The sequence below is a fragment of the Callorhinchus milii genome, unplaced genomic scaffold (assembly GCF_018977255.1).
Source record: "Callorhinchus milii isolate IMCB2004 unplaced genomic scaffold, IMCB_Cmil_1.0 Scaffold6, whole genome shotgun sequence".
NCBI lineage: Eukaryota > Metazoa > Chordata > Chondrichthyes > Chimaeriformes > Callorhinchidae > Callorhinchus > Callorhinchus milii.
Genome location: NW_024704747.1, coordinates 1,137,331 through 1,158,047, shown reverse-complemented (window position 1 = coordinate 1,158,047; position 20,717 = coordinate 1,137,331). Strand labels below are relative to the sequence as shown.

The 20,717-nt window shown below is 53.0% G+C and overlaps 1 protein-coding gene across 1 annotated transcript; it reads right to left on the bottom strand.

Annotated features, from left to right (window-relative positions):
- Positions 1 to 1,636: 1,636 nt before the first annotated feature.
- On the bottom strand, positions 1,637 to 13,271 carry LOC103190532 (Indian hedgehog signaling molecule). Its single transcript, XM_042336516.1, has 3 exons — positions 12,965 to 13,271; positions 3,434 to 3,695; positions 1,637 to 2,840 (listed from the first exon to the last, which is right to left on the bottom strand). The coding sequence occupies exons 1-3, from the start codon at positions 13,265 to 13,267 to the stop codon at positions 2,164 to 2,166; spliced, it is 1,242 nt and encodes a 413-aa protein (XP_042192450.1). The 5' UTR covers positions 13,268 to 13,271; the 3' UTR covers positions 1,637 to 2,163.
- Between the last annotated feature and the right edge of the window lie 7,446 nt (positions 13,272 to 20,717).

The window sequence follows — 20,717 nt, the reverse complement described above, 5'->3', positions numbered from 1 at the left end:
GAAGCGAGAGAGAGAGAGAGAGAGAGAGAAGGGGCAAAAGAGAGAGAAAGAGAGAGAGAAAAAAGGGGGAATGAGAGCGCGCGGAAGTAAAAGAAGGGAAATGAGAGAGAGAAAGAGAGAGAACAGGGAAAGTGAGAGAGATAGAGGGGGAGAGAGATAGAGAGAGAGGGGGGGAAGATGGAGAGAAAGAACAAAGATGGTGAAAGAGAGAGATAGAGACAAAGATAGAGAGAGAAAGAGAGAAGAGGGAAATAGAAGGAGAGAGAACGTTGGATCTCAGTTCCTGTCCCAGTGATTGGCTCAGAGTAGCATTGGGACAACATGACGGGAGGTGAGGGGTTAGTGACTGTGATGGTGAGGGAGGGGTGTGGGTGGGTGTGGAGAAAGATTGTGGAGAAGAAAAACACCACCACCTTCCCCCCACCCCCACCCTCCGCATGATGGTACCTTTCAGAAATCATTGCCCACCCGCCCCCCACGATTGGGGATTGGGAAAGGGGGTGGGGTGGGGGGGAGTGGGGGGGGGGGAGAGAGAGTCAAATGACTCCCGCCCCCCCCCCCCCCCACCCCTCCTTTCCACCCCACCGTACACACATAATTTGCAAACGTCACAAATTAGACTCCTTCCCCCCACCGCCCCCTAACCCCAGCCCAGCTCCCCCCGCCCCCCCCACCAACCCCAGCACAGCCCCCCATGCCCCCCCCCCCCCGCCCTCACACAACTCCCGCCCCAACCCAACCCCCGCCAACAACAACAGGAAAAGTCTTCTTAGTTTTCCGTTCTCCGCGTCTCCCAGTCAATGGCTGACGTCTGACCGCCATTTATATATCAGGTGGGAAACCTCCTCGTGGCTTCTCCCCAGCGACGGAGAATTTCTCCGGTCGGTGTCAGTCCGGCTCACGCTCTCGCCTCCGAGTCACGAGGTTGTGGGGTGGGTTCAAATCCCTCACCCCCCCACCCACCCACCAACCCACCCATGTCAGGAGACTTTGAGCTCACAGTCCAGGCTGGGCAGCGGGGGGGGGGGGGGGGGGGGGGGGGGTGAGCGAGAGCTGGAGAGAGGGAGAGAGAGAGACAGAGAGAGCCACATTGTCAGGGACCCCCGTCCTTCGGATGAGATGTTAAACGGAGCTCCTCCACCCCCCCACTCCCCACTCCAACCATCCCCAGTGTGTGCCCTGTTCAGGTGGACGATAAAGATCTCCCTCTCCCCCCCTCTCTCTCTCTCTCTCTTTCCCGGTGTCCTGGCTGATAACATCCCGGATATATAGGAAGAATTGGCTGTTCACTTCGCGGCTGTTTGCGGGGGCCGTCGCTGGCTGCCACGCTCACGCACAAAATACACAGTCACTACAGCTGACAGCAATTCCTTGCAAAGGCACTATGAGACGCTTAAACACTCTGAGACGCTATCCTGAGTGAGAAGGGGACTTGTTGTTGTGATAAGACCGTGTGGCAGAAATCGAGGAGCATCAATTATTACCTTAATCACCAAATTAAGGGCACACGGATGCGTTTGAACATGGGTTAGCCCGTGGGCTATTATCCCAACATGCATTTTAGACCCTGACGTTACTCACAGAGGTGGCAGAATACATATATACATATACATGTGGATTAATTATATCAGTACGTGAGTGTGTGTGTGTGTGTGTGTATGTGTGTGTGTGTATGTTATATAAAGTGTGTTGCCACATGGTTGGAAACCAAACACTTTGGACAGCACTTTCCCGATATCTCCCGCTTAAACACGGTCAAGACATTTTTCCCGGAATTGGGAATAAAATGGGAATAAACCTTCGGACACGCGGTCGCAAAACATGCGGCGAACCATCACGGTGATCAGCCGGGTGTCTGACACGCACGGAAACCCATCGATGGGCTTCAGAGTCTCCAAACCAGCCCGTGAGTTCCACCACTGCCACGTGGGAAGGTTCAGAGCGCGAGGAGACGGCTGCTCTCCCGTGCCAGAGTTGGGAGTCGGGAGCCTTCCCTGGGAGTTTCTTTCACTAAACAAAAATCACCGCGGCTTCTGTGCAGAGAATTCCCACTTGCTCCTTTCCCTTCCCGTCCGTCCTATCCTGTCCTGTCCTGTGCGGTGGTGTCTGTAAGAGCAGCTCTTGAGGGCCGCACGGAGGGAGTAGGCCCGACTAGGCCTGACCTCAGCCCCGTGCCGTCCCCCAGGGGTGAAAGTAGTCCTCGCTGAGCAGAAGCCGTCCGAGCCGGTGCAGGAGGGCCGGGTACCAGTGTAACCCCTCTCGGAGGGGCTGGGAGGCCTGACCGGAGCCCCCCAGAGCCACGGATAGGCTGTGGCAGAACCTGAGAGGAGCCAGGGCCCACTGGGCCAGGACGTGTCCATCCACCGTGGCGAAACACGAAGCCAGGACTCCGTCCACCACCACCGTGCCTTCGCGGGTCAACGGGGCGTAGACCCCCGTCTCCGTCTGTAACCGGACCCTGACCACCAGGGCCGGGCGGCCCCCCAGTCCGTCCACGGTGTACAGATACTGCCCGGGCCGGACGGAGCTGGCAAACACAGGCCTGAAGCCCGCCAGGCCGGAGCTGCTGTTGTCCGCCGCAGCGAACACCAGATGGGCCGCCGTGAGCAGGAGTTTGCGATGAGGTTCCACCGTCTCCAGGGAGTAGAAGGTTTTCACCGCCACGGCCGACATGTCCAGGAAAGTGAGGAACTCGCTGTAGACCGGCCGTCCGCTCACGTCCACCGTCAGGACACGGTCCCCACCCCTCAGCGAGGACACCGGCCTCCGCAGGCCGCCCTCCGTCACCACGCTCGCATTGCCGGGGAAACAACCACCGGTCTTTGCCGCCACCGAATGTTCTGCCAAACAGAGAGCACGAGGTTAGTAGGGGAGACCAGGAGATATAACGTCATACAATAATAATATAATAATAATATTATAATAATAGTATATTAATAATAAAATAATATAATAAAATAATACAATGATAATAATTCAATAATAATACAATAATAACATAATAATAATATAATGATACAACAATAATATAATAATACAACAACAATAATACAACAATAATATAATAATAATCCTTGCATTTGGTAATAGCGCCTTAGAAAGGTGTTTCTCTCTCCCCGTGTCCGTGTGGCGTAAGGAAACCCTGACCTGACCTGTCCTGCCCGGGAATCGAACCCGGATCTCTCTCTCTCTCTCTCTCTCTCTCTCACTGGCGAGGCGAGCGTCCCTTAACCACCGAATCCCTGCCGTCCGATGTGGTGATAAGGCGCTAAGTCGGGCGATAAGGTGCGCGCGAGTTGGAGAGAACGGCCGCCCCGGGTGGCAGTGTTGAACGGAGTGAAGCTCTCGGGGCCGTTACCCCGCGTGAAGGGCTCTATGTAAACGCGAGGGGTTTGCTGTCGTGTCCGGCGCCGGTGGAAGGAGTGAGAGTTACCTGACTTGACCGAGCAGTGGACGTGGCTCTTGGATTCATAATAGACCCAGTCGAATCCGGCCTCCACTGCCAGGCGAGCCAACATGCCGTACTTGGCTCGGTCGCGGTCTGAGGTGGTGATGTCCACAGCCCGACCCTCGTAATGCAGGGACTCCTGAGAGTGATTGCCGTCCTCGTCCCAGCCCTCCGTCACTCTCAGCTTCACTCCCGGCCAGTGATTCATCACCGAGATTGCCAAGGCGTTCAGCTTGTCTTTACAGCGCTGTGTGTGCGGGAGAGAGAGAGAGAGAGGGCAAGTCATTAGAGTCTAGAGTCACACCACACTGTGTTTTTAATAAGAGTCTCTCGAGGGAGGGAGGGAGGGAGGGAGACAAACAGACAGACAGACAGACAGACAGACAGACAGACAGACAGACAGACAGACAGACAGACAGACAGACAGACAGACAGACAGACAGACAGACAGACAGACAGACAGACAGACAGACAGACAGACAGACAGACAGACAGACAGACAGACAGACAGACAGACAGACAGACAGACAGACAGACAGACAGACAGACAGACAGACAGACGGTGGAAGCAGAAAGTGTTGATTCTTTCCACGACAAATTAGATCAATTTCTGTTGGTAAATAACATCTGGAGATATGGTATATAGACACACACACACACACACACACACACACAGACACACACACAGACACACACACATACAGACACACACACACAGACACACACACATACAGACACACCACACACACACACAGATTACAGTATATAGTTTGAGACACGACATGTCAAGTGATGGCCAGGATGGTGGAAGGCGAAATGGATGGACCTCGGTCTTCTTTTGGCAGCAGATTCTTATGTTCTTATGCTATGTGTCTCTATACGTGTGTGAATGTGTGTCTGTGGGTGTGTGAGTGATGTCTGTGTGTGTGTCTGTAAGTGTGAGTGCGTGTCTGTGTGAATCCGCGTGTGTGAGTGTGTGCGTGAGTGCGTGTCTGTGTGTGTGAGTGCGTGTCTGTGTGTTTGAGTGCATGTGTGTGCGTGTGTGCGTGTGCGCGTGTCTGTGTGGATGTATTTATGGGTGTCTGACCTCCTCCTGTTCCTTGTGAGAGATGTTTTTCTCTAAACCTCCCCCTTGTAATTGTGTCTGAGCTGATGCTGTGTGTGTGGGGATGTCACAGCGTGCGGGGAAGTGTACAGACTGGGCTCGGAGCTGACCCCAGAGCCTGTCACCATCCTCTTCCTCGGGCTCAACAACACAGGAAGGGCTGGGGAGTCACCTCTGGCCCTGTCGCCTGGGCTCAGTCACACACGTCACCCACACAACACAGGCTGTTTGTCCTCAAAGTCAGCACACAGCCTGGGTTACAGCGGGGCGCGTGTGTGGGGGAGAGAGACACACACACACACACACACACTAACACCCCACACGCGCGCACACGAATACACACACACACACCAATACTACCGTACACACACGGTCTGTGGAGAGACACACGCGTACACACATTCACACACACAGACACACGCTCTGTGCGCATACACACAGTCCGGGTAGAGAGAGACGCAAACACACACATACACAAACACATGCACACACTGGGCAGAGAGATACGCACAGTCTGTAAAGAGATGGACATCCCCACAAATAGCCATGACCTCAAACGGCCGATTTTACAGTATCTGTAGTCTGGAGAGATTGCCAGGAATAGGAGGAGGCCATTCAGCCCCTCGAGCCTGTTCCGACATTCTATAAGATCACGGCTGATCTGTACCTCAACTCCAATCACGCACCTTTGCCCCGTATCCTCTGACACCCTGACCTCACAAACATCTCTCCTCCTCAAGTCTTGAAGCCGTGAATGGATCTCCGGCCATAATCCACAGCCTTTTGTGGGAGGGAGAGAGTTCCGGAGTCCCACTGGCCTTTGAGTGAAAAGGCCCTGATTTCACACCTGAGTGGCCTGGCTTTAACTTTAAGATGATGCCCACCTTGTTCTGGATTCGCCCCCACCCCACCCACCCACCCACCCACCCACCAGAGGAAACAGTTTCTCTGTCGCTGCCCCAAGGGAGTCCCTTTATCGTTTGAAACACCTCGAACTGATCACCTCTCAACCTTCTAAACTCCAGTGGACCTGTGATACACGAGGGCTGTTGTGCTCAGGTGCGAGAGTAAGTCACACCTGTAAGAGCGACCGAGAGGTTGATGGTCCAGGTAATCAACGTGAGGAATAACTGGCCATGGGGGCGTGGATGATTCAGCAAACGGCTCAAAGTATGTTGGCAACGACACTCGCTCAAAGATCGGCAACTTTATGACACGGGCTTGGAATTTTTATTGTGGGGACTGCAGGTGTGAGAGCGAGTGTGTGTGTGTGTGTGAGTGAGCGAGTGTGTGAGTTAGTGTGTGAGTGTGTGACTTGAGTGAGTGTGTGACTGAGTGTGTGACTGAGTGAGTGAGTGTGTGAGTGAGTGTGTGACTGAGTGAGTGTGTGAGCGAGTGAGTGAATGTGCCAAGTGAGGCATCAACAGCAATAACGTGTACACAGCACCCTTCGGGCAGGATAGCCCCCCAGAGCGCTTGACAGTGATGAAGCCAGATGGACGGCTTTTCGGAGCATTCATTACCCCGGTCTCTTCCCCCGCGCCCCCCCCCCACCAACCCCAAATTGGCTGCCACGTTTTGCCCAAAAAACATACAGTCACTACACTTTACAGCATATTCTGCAAAGCGCTTTGAGACATCTCAACTGCGTGATAAGGATCAACGCGAGGATTATTATTATCATTATTATTATAAACCCCAGTCTATTCCCACTGCTAATCCCATCGGCATGCATTTATTTATTTATTTATTACCAGGCCACAGAAGACCAAGGTCCATCCAGTTTGCCTTCCACCATCCTGGCAGTCGCTTGACATGTCATGTCCCAAACTATACACTGTCTCCCCCCAGATATGCTATAAATTGCAGCGACTGTGTGGTTTGCGGACGAAACGATCCTTAACGTCCACCTGAACAGGCAGATGGGGAGTGAGGTTTAACGTCTCATCCGAAAGACAGTGTCTCCGACAATACAACACCCCCCCCCCCCCCCCACCACCCCAGCGCTGGGCTGGAGCATCAGCTTAGACTGTGTGACTCCGAATCGCCACATGGGGGTTCGAACCCACAACCTTCTGACTCTGGGGCGAGAGAGAGCGAGAGTGAGTGAGTGAGAGAGAGAGAGAGAGAGAGAGAGAGAAAGAGAGAGAGAGCGCTACCCCCTGTGCCGGGCTGACAATTGGCACGTTCACTCTCTCGAGCGCTCTCACACCTGCAGTCACCTTCATAAAAATTCCTCTAATAAACTTTGAGCTGTTGATGAATCACAGACACCCCGTTGTCAGTTATTCCCTCGTGTTTATTACCTGGTGTGTGACAACATGCACTCACGCCTGAGCAAAACCGCCCTCCTTTATCACAGGTAAACCCGATGCTCACCTGGGCGGGGTGGGGAGGGGATTTGGGGGGGGGGGAGGCAAGAGGGAGGGGAGAGGCAAGGAAAATAACCATAGGAACATAGTAACATAGGAACAGGAGGAGGCTATTCAGCCCCTCAAGCCTATTCCACCATTCGGTACCTGATCACGGCTGATCTGTACCTCAACTCCAATTACCCGCCTTTGGCCCATATCCCCGTGATCCGCTGACCCAACAAACATCTCCCCACTTCAGTCTGGACAATGTGACTGGATCCAGCCGTAATCTACGGCCTTTCGGGAGCGAGAGAGAGAGAGTTCCAGATTCCCACCGGCCTTTGGGTGAAAAAATCGCCTCCTGATTTCACTCCTAAGTGGCCAGGCTCTGATTTTAAGTTGACGCCCTCCTTGTTCTGGATTCCACCCTCCACCCCCCCCCAGCACCCACCAGAGGAAATAGCTGCTCTGTAGCTGCCCCTATCAAATTAGATCACCCCTCAGCCTTCTAAACTCAAGGGAATGTGACCTGTCCTTAATAAAGTGTCATTGGCAGCCACTCGTACAACAGATAAAATAGATGCATTATAATTGGGTCCCATTGTAATAATCCTTGTGTTTGATAAACCGCCTTATTATGTTGTCACAACCACAGGATGAGAGAATCGGAGAGAGAGAGAAAGAGAGAGAGAGAGAGATACCCACTCAAAAAGAGAAGGGAGTTTCTCTCCTGGTGTCCTGGCCGACAATCTCCTGAGAAAAATCAAGAGAGAGAGAGAGAGAGACCACATTCTGGGAAAAGGTGGGTTTGTTTTCAGTGCTATAAAAGTCTGTTTGCTGTAGGTCACTGAGGTAACAGGTAAGTTCCAAACTACTTCCTTCAGTGGCACCTGGTGTAAGAGGCTCTCCCCTCCCCCCCCACCCACCACCACCACCTCCGCCACCTGTCAGCACCTTGCCGATGGCAGCACAGCCCGGCCCGGCCCGGCTCATCGGCAGGACCTGGAAGGGCCGACCAGTCACTGGGGGCAGGAAGTCCTCCCCCTCAGCTCCTGGTAACCCCACAGCCAAAGCCCTAACTCACGGGGAGGGGGGTCCTGGCTGGACAAGCAGCGGGAAAGCTTGGCCAGACAGCGCTCGCTCTCTCTCTCAATGGCCAAGCTACGTGGGTATAGCTGGTTAGGCTCCAGCAGTTACACCAACGCACACTCTGGGCTCCCCCCAAGCAGCAGGAGATCAACGTCCTCAACGTGATGACCATTCCCAGTCCGTCACAAACACTGCCAGCCCTAGCCCCACCCCCACTGCCCCCCCACCCGCTCCCTACCCTGGGATAACACAGCCCTGGAGATGCCCCCTCTGGCTTGACCCCATCCCTGAGTCAACAAGAGGGCCTGAGAGCAGATAGCTTATCTGGGATGGACTTTAGCTTCTCTCCACATTCCTGCTTCACATTTTGGCACTTTGTGTGTGTCAGAGGGAGAGAGAGAGAGGGAGAGAGAGCGAACTCAGCCACTGACTGTATCCCCACTGCAGTTTGTGATCATTTGCAACACCCAATTCTACCCTCACTCTCTCTCTCTCCCTCCATCTCTCCCTCCCTCGTTCCCTTCCTTCCTTCCTCCCCTCCTATCTCCCTCCTTCCCTCGAACTCCCCGTCTGCTTGGACGTTAAAGATCCCGCGGCGCTATTCGAAAAGAGACAGACAGGACTTTCTCTCTCTCTCTGTCTCTCTCTCTCTCTCGTGGTGTCTTGGCCAACAATCCCCCCAAATAAAATGTGGTCACTCAATCCACGGCCGTGCGTGCGTGCGTGCGGGACGCTGCTCTACGCAATTGGCTGCCGCGTTTCGCCCACAAAAAAAACACAGTCACTGCGCTTTCCAGAGTATCCCGTGAAGCACTTTGGAGACGTCTCGACGACGTGATAAGGAGCTGTATCAGATGCCAGGATTATTATCAATAGGAATTTTTACACCGTTCCGCACCCCCTTAAATTTTCAAGGGACAAAGGTTTCGCAGGCTAAGACTCAATGGAATTTTGGGCCTGTGGCCAGCCCCCAGGTGCCATGTACGTACGTGCCTGTGACTTACACTCGATCCCCGTCTATCTCTTACAAACTGCAATCCTCACCAGGCTACAAAGTGCAACAACTCTTCGATGACCCCGAGAGCGGTCGGTGCAAAGGAAGTGTAACCCATCCCCTGGAAGCCAAATTCCCCTGGCTCTTAGCCCTCAGACCACGGCTGTAAAATTTAATGCCCGTGAGGAATTTTTGCAAAACACGGTCATTAACGTCAGTCACAGCCCAGAAGCCAGGTCGTAAAAAACAGGGATCTGCGGCTCCCCAGGTTTGCACTGAATCAACTTCCATTTAATCTCTTGGTATCCAGTGGTTTCCAGCAGCCGGCAGGAGCGAGGCATTGCACGCTATATCCATTCCACCTGCAGTCGATATAATAGCAATAATAATCCTTGCATTTGATATCTCGCCTTATCGCATCGTTTTAGACGTCTCAGACGCTTCCCAGGATCCACTGTAAAGCGGAGTGACTGTGCCTTTGGTTCTCAGTGCCCCACAAACAGTCGTTTTAATCGTTCTCCCATAACCCGGGGTTAATAACTGCTTTTCCGGGGGGGGTAATAATCCCTACGGAAAAAAAAGAACCCGGTCACTCAATCCTCGGCTGTTTGTGGGGACGCCGCTGTGCGCAATTGGCTGCCACGTTTAGCCCACAAAATATACAGTCACTACACTTTACAGTATGTTCTGTGAAGCGCTTTGAGACGTCTCGAAGACACGATATCGAATGCGAGGATTATTATTATTATTACGACTCTGCTCTCTTGAGTACAGACTTGTTCAAATGTCAGTCTGGCTCAGTCAGTAACCCTCTCATCTTCGGGTCAGAACAGGGCCTGACTCTGAGCTCACAGTCCAGGCTGACCCTCCAGTACAATGCTGGGGGGAGAGGGAGAGCACCGCATTGTCGGTGGGGGGGGGGGGGGGGTCCTTCAAGTGAGACGTTAAACCGTCTTCTGTGTCCTGTTCAGATGGACGTTAAAGATCCCACAACCCTATTGGAAAAGAGAAGGGAGTTTCTCTCTCTCTCTTCCCGGTGTCCGAGCCAACAATCCCCCCCCCCAGATAAAACCAGTCATTCACATTGTTGAAACCTAGGAGGAGGCCATTCAGCCCCTCGAGCCTGTTCCGCCATTCTACAAGATCGTGGCTGATCTGTACGTCAAGTCCAATGACCCGCCCTGACCCCTTAAGACGCTGACCTAACAAACACCTATTTCCAACTGTTGTGGGACGTTGCTGTGACAAGAAAAAAGGCTTCCGCGATTAGCAACAAATACACAGTCACTACACTCTCCAGCCATCTCCCATGTGGAGCTGTCAGATATCACTGATGTTTTCTGCGCTGTATCAAACGCGAAGGGCAATGGTAACGAGACCACAGTAACGAGATCTTCCTTCAAATATTCACCTTCTTTGGTTTCCGGATTCTCCGCGAAAAAAAAATGTGTGTTTGACAAATAAATAAATGCCGATGTGGGGTTAACGGTGGGAATAGACCGGGGTTTATAATAATAATAATAATAATAACCCTCGCATTCGATACAGCGCCCGATCACGTCGTCGAGACGTCTCAAAGCGCTTCACAGGATACACTGCAAAGTGTAGTGACTGTGCACTTTGTGGGCGAAACGCGGCAGCCGATTGCACACGGCAGCGTCTCCACAAACAGCCGTGGATTGAGTGACCACATTGTGGGGGGGGGGGGGGGGGGGGCGGGGAGAAGGTATCATTACCTCGAGAAAGCGATCCGCCAATCGACTAACAACCGGGTTCCCACTGACTGCCGGTAAACACAGGTGTGCGCGTGGATACGGAAACTTGCCTGAGGTTTCGCCCCTGACCCGCCCGGGTATCAAACCCGGATCCTCTCGCTCGCTCGCGGCGACATTTCAAAGAACTTCACAGTTCCTGTGTACTTTCCGACGTCCTCCCAATGCTATATCAAACACACAACCCGCTAACCACCACGCTACACACACATACACACACATATACACACACGCACACACATATAAACACCCATACATACACACACACCCACACACATATACACACACACACACACACGGATATCTACATATACTCGTATACATATACTACACACAAATAAATACATACTTACACGGGTATACCTACTCACACATACAGATATACTACACACACACACAAGGTAAGTCTTTAAGGTATGCATCAAAAAGTAAGATCTATCGCAATCAATTGCAGTCGCCTACAAGATACACAGTCACTACACTCTACGCTACAGCATATAATAATCCTTGCATTTGATGCATCCTGCAAAACGCTTTCAGACATCTTCCTGACGTGAAGAGGCGTTATTATCGAATGCAAGGATATTATTCACAATAAAACTGTCGAGATCCCTGCTAAGGATCTCACCTCTTATCTGACTAAACTCTATATTTAAACGCTGACCCTGAATTGTCTGTTCTTTTGACGACAACAGCCTTAGGATCAGTGTACAAAGGTTATTGTCAGTTTAGCACAGACACAAGTGGAAATAGTTTGCCTGCCCTCCAAAACACTCCACAGACCGACCCACTGTTTCCGTTTCAGTTTAGACAAAAATAATATTATTATTAAAAAAAAACAGAGAGAGAGAGAGACGAGATTGTGGAATAAATAACACGTCGTTTAAAGCTTAAAAAAAAAAACACGTTTCCTGCTTCATGTAAATACTTTTAAATTTCTGTTTTGTTTTTTTGGCGAAAAAAAATATCAGTAGATCAACAGTGGAAAGAATAATAATAATAATTCTTGCATTTGATACGGCGCCTTATCATGTCTTCAAGTGGTCTCAAAGCGCTTCACAGCTCATACTGTAAAGTGAATTGACTGTGTATTTTGTGGGCGAAAGAAATATCAACTCATTTCATTTCATTTCCACCGGTTTCAGGCAAAAGAACCTTGCATTTTTGTCTCAATTTTTATTAATACTAATGGTACTTGTGTTTGACATAGCGACTTATCGCGTCGTAGAGACTTCTCAAAGCGCTTCACAGAATACATATTCTAAAGTGGATTGACTGTGTGTCTTGTGGGCGAAACGTGTATTTTGTTTTCTTAAAACAACTTTTTTTTTCGCGTGCGCGAGTGTGATAGAAAAAGTTTGGGGAGCGGAAAAAAGTTTGGGGTCGAACGTTAGGTTTCGAGTCAACCCTTTTGCGTGTCGTCCCTTCCAAAGCAATTCATCCCTCGCTTCAGTTCATGCGGGTCGGAGACACAGAGACAGAGACACACACACACACAGAGAGACACACAGAGCCACACAGAGAGAGACAGAGACAGAGAGAGAGACACAGAGAGAGAGACAGAGACAGAGACACAGAGAGAGAGAGACGGAGACAGAGAAAGAAACCTAAAGTACCAATTTACAGCTCTTTAAATCACGATACACTGCGGAAACCCCTTACCCCACTTTGGAATAACTTCCCCTTTTCTTTTCCCCAAAATAATTTCAATACTTTCCTTTCTCTCTCCCCCCCCCCGCCAATAGTTTTGTTGACGTCCCTCGGTTTTCCGAATAATTGCCCCCTCTTTCCCTGCAAATAATTTACAATAATTTCCCCCTTTCCCTTTTCTCAATAATTCCAGTAAATTGCCTCCTCACCCTCCAAATGATTTGCAGTGCCTTTATCCCCAAACAATTCCAATAATTTCTCCACATTAATTTAAATATTTTCCCCCTTCCCTTCCCAATAATTTCCCTCTTTCTTTTCCCTAAATAATTTCAATAATCCCCCTCCTTCCTTTCCCCCGCAATAGTTTCACTACTTTTTCCCTACGTCCCCATATATTTTCCCCTATCTGTTCCCCCAATAACGTCAATACATTTCCACGCCTCCTTTCCCAATAATTTTCCCTTTTCCCCCCAAAAAAAATTTCAGGATCAAGAAAGAGAGAGCGCATTGCCCCCCACTCCACCCCCACTCCGCTCTCCTCTCCTCTCTTACCTGAGTCATGAGACGATCAGCTCCTGTCCTCTCCTCGTCCTTGAAGATGATGTCTGGGTTGTAGTTGGGAATCATCAGCTCCTTGAAGCGGGATGTGTTCCTGGAGATCTTGTGCTCAGACCTGCCGCTGGCTCCCAGGGTTTTCTCGGCGACTTTGGGGAGGAATTCCTTGTAGGAGAGTGGGGTGAGCTTGCGGTTGTGCCGTCTCCGTCCATAGCCTCTGCCCGGCCCACAGGCCCTCGCCCCCGGCCACAAGACCAGAGCATAGCTGGTCCCCAACAGTAACACTCGCCACAGTCTCATCCCTTCCCTGGGTGGGGGTCCGGGGAGGGGTGGGTGGGGGGTGGGAATCGCCCTTCACTCCAATGGGATGGTGCTGCCAAGACGCGAGGACTCTTGGCTTCTCGCTCTCACTCTCTCTTTCTCCCTCCCCACCAAAAATAAAAATAATAAAAACTTCCCCCTTTTCCCCCAATAATTTCAATAATTCCCCCTCCCTTCCCAATATTTGCCCCTTCCTTTCCACCAAAAATAATAATCCTCCCCCCCCTCCTTACCCCTCAAATAATCCTCCCTCCCTCCTTTCACCCTCAAATAATTTCAATAAATTTCCCCCCAACCTCCTCAATAATTTCAATAAGATGTCTCCAGTATTCCCAATAATTCCCCCTTTATTTCTCCCAGACAACTCCCCTCTCTTTTCCCCCAAAGGGGGTTTCTCTGTGCCTCTGCCCCACTACCCCAACCAACCAACCCCCACAGGGAAGCTGACTGCTCAGCCTTGCCTCCCCGGGTCTCTAACCTTCCCCATTGAGTGCGTAAAAGCTCCCCATTTGCGCACAGAGGGAGAGAGAGAGTGAGTGAGTGAGTGTGAGAGAGAGACAGAGAGAGAGAGAGAGATGGGCTGAGAATCTCTATGCCCAGTACCTCTCCTCTTTTAACCCCAAATCACAGCCCCTCAAACCACAAGTAAGTCCCTTCTAATCGTTGCATTGGAGCCAATGAGCTCTGGGGCAATTTTGCACCCACTTTTTGTTTTGGTGGGGGGCGGGGGGGCGGGGGGGGGATAGAGGGGGGTTGGGGGGGGGGGGGGTGGCGAAGAGAGAGAGAGAGCTACACACACAGAGAATAGCAGAGAGATCAGACCTGGAGGAAGGCACCAAAAGCAAATGAAATCAGGGAGTTGTAGGGACAATAACACACTCAGAGACACACGGGGTTACTTAGAGGGAGAGTGACTGGGAATTACAGGGATCACACACACACACACACACAGAGTAACTGGGAATTACAGGGATCACACACACACACACACACACACACACACAGAGTAACTGGGAATTACAGGGATCACACACACACACACACACACACAGAGTAACTGGGAATTACAGGGATCACACACACACACACACACACACAGAGTGACTGGGAATTACAGGGATCACACACACACACACACACACACAGAGTAACTGGGAATTACAGGGATCACACACACACACACACACACACACACACACACAGAGTAACTGGGAATTACAGGGATCACACACACACACACACACACAGAGTAACTGGGAATTACAGGGATCACACACACACACACACAGAGTAACTGGGAATTACAGGGATCACACACACACACACACAGAGTAACTGGGAATTACAGGGATCACACACACACACAGAGTAACTGGGAATTACAGGGATCACACACACACACACACACACACACACACAGAGTAACTGGGAATTACAGGGATCACACACACACACAGAGTAACTGGGAATTACAGGGATCACACACACACCACACACACACACACAGAGTAACTGGGAATTACAGGGATCACACACACACACAGAGAGACACAGTTACTGGGAGTCACAGGGATCAGAGACACAGAGAGAGAAACACACACGTACTCTTTCTTAGAGAGAGTAATTGCGAGCTGTAGGGATCACAGAGAAACACACACACACTCCCCACACACACACACACACTCCCCACACCACACACACACACTCCCCACACCACACACACACACTCCCCACACACACACACAGCCCGAGAGAGTAACTGTCACACAGAGAAAGACAAGAGTCACAACACATACAGTCACAGAGAGACAAACACAGTCACAGAGAGAGAAACTGTCACAGAGAGACACTTCGAGACACACACACACACACAACTAGACAGACACTCACACACAGACACTCACACACAGACACTCACACACACTCACACACACACAGACACTCACACACAGACACTCTCACACAGACACTCTCACACAGACACTCTCACACAGACACTCACACACACTCACACACACACAGACACTCACACACAGACACTCTCACACAGACACTCACACACACACACACAGACACTCACACACAGACACTCACACACAGACACTCACACACACTCACACACACACAGACACTCACACACAGACACTCTCACACAGACACTCTCACACAGACACTCACACACACTCACACACACACAGACACTCACACGCAGACACTCTCACACACTCACACACACACAGACACTCTCACACAGACACTCTCACACAGACACTCACACACACACACTCACACACACACACAGACACTCTCACACAGACACTCACACACACACACTCACACACACACACACACACACACTCACACACACACACTCACACACACACACACAGACAGACAGACTGTTAGATATTACAGACCTGCAGAGCAGTACAGCACACAGCCCAGCACAGCACAGCCCAGTACAGCACAGTCCAGCACAGCCCAGCACAGCAGTGCAGCCCAGCACACAGCCCAGTACACAGCCCAGCACACAGCCCAGCCCAGCACACAGCCCAGTACACAGCCCAGCACACAGCCCAGCACAGCCCAGGACAGCCCAGTACAGCGCAGCCCAGTACAGCGCAGCCCAGTAAAGCCCAGCTCAGCCCTGCCCAGCACAGCACACAGCCCAGTACAGCCCAGTACAGCACACAGCCCAGCACACAGCCCAGTACAGCCCAGCACACAACCCAGCACACAGCCTAGTACAGCCCAGCACACAGCCCAGTACAGCCCAGTACACAGCCCAGCACAGCACACAGCCCAGTACAGCCCAGCACAGCCCAGCACACAGCCCAGTACAGCCCAGTACAGCACAGCCCAGTACAGCCCAGTACAGCCCAGCACAGCCCAGCACACAACCCAGCACACAGCTTAGTACAGCCCAGCACACAGCCCAGTACAGCCCAGCACACAGCCCAGCGCAGCACACAGCCCAGTACAGCCCAGCACAGCCCAGCACACAGCCCAGTACAGCCCAGTACAGCACAGCCCAGTACAGCACAGTCCAGTACAGCACAGCCCAGTACAGCCCAGTACAGCCCAGCACAGCCCAGCCCAGTACAGCCCAGCACAGCACAGTACAGCCCAGTACAGCACAGCCCAGTACAGCACAGTACAGCCCAGTACAGCACAGCACAGTACAGCACAGCACAGCCCAGTACAGCCCAGCACAGCCCAGTACAGCACAGCCCAGTACAGCCCAGCCCAGCACAGCCCAGTACAGCCCAGCACAGCCCAGTACAGCCCAGTACAGCACAGCACAGCCCAGTACAGTACAGCACAGTACAGTACAGCACAGTACAGTACAGCACAGCACAGCCCAGTACAGTACAGCACAGTACAGCACAGTACAGGACTCAAATTGTGTGACAGAGAGAGAGAGAAACTGCGCACAGTAAAGAGATGAGGGTTCGGCTCCGCGGCTCTCACACCCGTCAGTCCTGTGGGCAACACACGGCCCGAGACCCCCAGTCAGTGCCCACCGACACCCACAGCACAGTCACACACACAGTCACACAGACAGTCACACACACACTCACACAGTCACACACACACTCACACAGTCACACAGTCACACACACACTCACACTCCCACACACAGTCACACAGTCACACACACAGTCACACACACACACAGTCACACACACACTCACACACACACTCACACTCCCACACACAGTCACACATTCACACACACAGTAACACACACAGTCACACACAGTCATACTCACAGTCACACACAGTCACACACAGTCACACACACACTCACACAGTCACACACACACTCACACAGTCACACACACACTCACACAGTCACACAGTCACACACACTCACACAGTCACACACAGTCACACATTCACACACACAGTAACACACACAGTCACACAGTCATACTCACAGTCACACACTCACACACAGTCACACACACACTCACACACAGTAATACTCACAGTCACACACAGTCACACACACACTCACACACAGTAATACTCACAGTCACACACACAGTCACACACACACACAGTCACACACTCTCACACACACAGGTACACACACAGTCACACACTCAACACACTCACAGGTACACACTCACACACACACAGGTACACACACACACACAGGTACCCACTCACACACACAGGTACACACACACACAGGTACACACTCACACACACACAGGTACACACTCACACACACACACACACAGGTACACACTCACACCCACATGTACACACTCACACACAGGTACACCAGCCCCGTGTCTGCACAGCTCCGGGAGTGAGTGTCACACACACAGTCACACACACAGTCAGTCTGAGCGCTGCTCTCAAACCGCACCCACTTTCCAACCGCGCCCCCGAGGCGCACTCCCACCCCCTCCCCCCCCCTCCTGCCCCCCCCTCCCCCCCCCCTCCCCCCCTTCCTGCCCCCCCCCTACCTGCCACCCCTGCCCCCCCCCTCCTGCCCCCCCTACCTGTCACCCCTGCCCCCCCGCCCTCCTGCCACCGCCCCTGCCCCCCTGCCCTCCCCCCCGCACTCCTGCGCCCCCTGCCCTCCCCCTGCCCCCCTGCCCTCGCCCCTGCCCTCCCTCCCCTCCTGCCACCCTGCCCTCCTGCCACCCTGCCCTCCCCCTTGCCCCCCCTCCCTCCCCTCCTGCCCCCTTGCCCCCCCTGCCCTCCCTCCCCTCCTGCCCTCTTGCCCTCCCCCCTGCCCCCCTGCCCTCCCTGCTCTGGCATACACAGGGGCACTCACCCCTACGCTCTCACCCACCCTCTCCCTACCCTCCTGCCCTTCCTGCCTCCCCTGCCCTCCCTGCCCCCCTTGCCCTCTTGACCCCCTGCCCTCCCTGCCCTGGCACACAGACAGGGGCACTCACCCCTACATTCTCACCCACCCCCCCCACCCCCACTCCCTCTCCCTCCCTGCCCTGGCACACACACACACACACACAGGGGGCACACACCCCTACCCTCTCACACCCCCCCCCACTCTCCCTGCCACACACACAGGGGCACCCATACCCACTCAGCCACACATCCAGCCAGAACCCTCTCTCTCCCTCCCAACCCAACACAGTCACACTCACTCCCTGCCCTGGCACACACACACACAGGGGGGCACACACACACACACACGGGGCACACACACCACACACCACACACAGGGGGGCACACACACACACAGGGGGGCACACACACACACAGGGGGCACACACCACACAGGGGGCACACACACACACACAGGGGGGCACACACACAACACACACACACACACACACACACAGGGGGGCACACACACACACAGGGGGGCACACACACACACAGGGGGGCACACACACAACAGGGGGGCACACACACACACAGGGGGGCACACACACACACAGGGGGCACACACACACAGGGGGGCACCACACACACACACAGGGGGCACACACACACAGGGGGCAACACACACACACACAGGGGCACACACACACACACAGGGGGGCACACCACACACAACACAGGGGGGCACACACACACACACAGGGGGTCACACACACACACACACGGGGGGACACACACACACACAGGGGGTCACACACACACACACAGGGGGACACACACACACACAGGGGGGCACACACACACAGGGGGGCACACACACACACAGGGGGGCACACACACACACAGGGGCACACACACACACACACAGGGGGCACACACACACACAGGGGGGCACACACACACACACAGGGGGGCACACACACACACACAGGGGGGCACACACACACACAGGGGGGCACACACACACACAGGGGGGCACACACACACACAGGGGGGCACACACACACACACAGGGGGGCACACACACACACACACAGGGGGGCACACACACACACAGGGGGGCACACACACACACACACACAGGGGGGCACACACTCCTACCCACTCACCCACCTCTCTCTATCTCCCCCCCTCCTTCCCAACCCAACACAGTCACACTCACTCTCTCTTCCCCCAGTTGCTGTTTCACACGTCTGGTGCTGTACACCAACTCACACACACACACACACAACAGTCCAACATCAGAGGTAGAAAGAAGCCACACGTTAAATTGGGAGAGAATCTGACTTAACCCTCCATACCCTCGCCCCCCCCCACCCCCACCCCCCCACCCCCGAACCTCCCCCCAACCCAAGCCCCTAAGCGAGCAGTGATCGAACCTGCCGCACTCCAGCCGTTCATTCCCGGTTCCTTTAATAATAAATAGCAATAATAATAATAATAATAATCTTTGCATTTGACCCGGCGTCTTATCACGTCGTCGAGACGCCTCAAAGCGCTTCACAGGATATGCCGTAAAGTGGAACGACTGTGTGTTTTTGCGGGTGAAACGCGGCACCCACTCCGGATGGACTCCCACCTCCTTCCCGGATCTCGGTCGAGGTTTCAGACGCAGCTGAGATCTCGGTCCCGGACACAACCATCCACCTGGGAATTACACCCCACTCCGGGTGTGAATCACTGGCTGATTGATTACTGGGAGGCACAGGGACAGTCAGACCCTCACCGAGACACAGAGTGAGGCCAGTCTGGATAGATTACCCGAGTACTTGTGAGGGAGGGAGGGAGTGACATTTGGGGGTTTAATCCCCCACGTCAAGACTCACAGCTTATGAGCCAGGCTGACCCTTCAGTGCAGTGTCTGTGTGTGGGAGGGAGGGGGGGGGGGAGGGAGATCTGCGTGTCTCGGAGGTGTCATCCTTCCGACGAGACTTTAAGCGGACTCGTTTCAAGCGGACGTCAAAGATCCCGCTTGTTACTCTGTGCTAAACAGCCGTAGCTGCCCGTGAGCGTAACTGCTGCCGAACTCTCTCGGAGCGCTTCGATGGGGTGCAACACCACTAAAAAGTCACGTTCTCTTTTTCCCCCATTCCTTCCTGTATCTCTGTCTCCCGCTTTTTCTTTCTCCATCTCCTCCATTTCCTCTAATAATAATAATAATAATAATAATAATCCTCGCACTTGACCCGGCGCCTCATCACATCTTCGGGACGTATCAAAAGCGCTTCGCGGGATACACTGTAAAGCGAATTGACTGTGTATTTTGTGGGCGAAACGCGGCAGCCGATCGCGCACAGCAGCGTCCCCTCAAACAGCCGGGGATTGAGTGATCAAATTATTCTTTTTTGGAGGGATTATTACCCCCGGAAAAGCGATCCGCCAACCGACTAACAACTGGGTTCCTACTTACTGCTGGTAAACAGAGGTGGGTCTGTGGAGTAAGGAAACTTGCCCAACATTTCACCCTCTCTCTCTATTTCCTTCCCTTCCGATCCCTTTTCTCTCCTTCCCAGATATTTTGGATGATCTCTCTCTCTCTCTCTCTCTCTCTCTCTCTCCT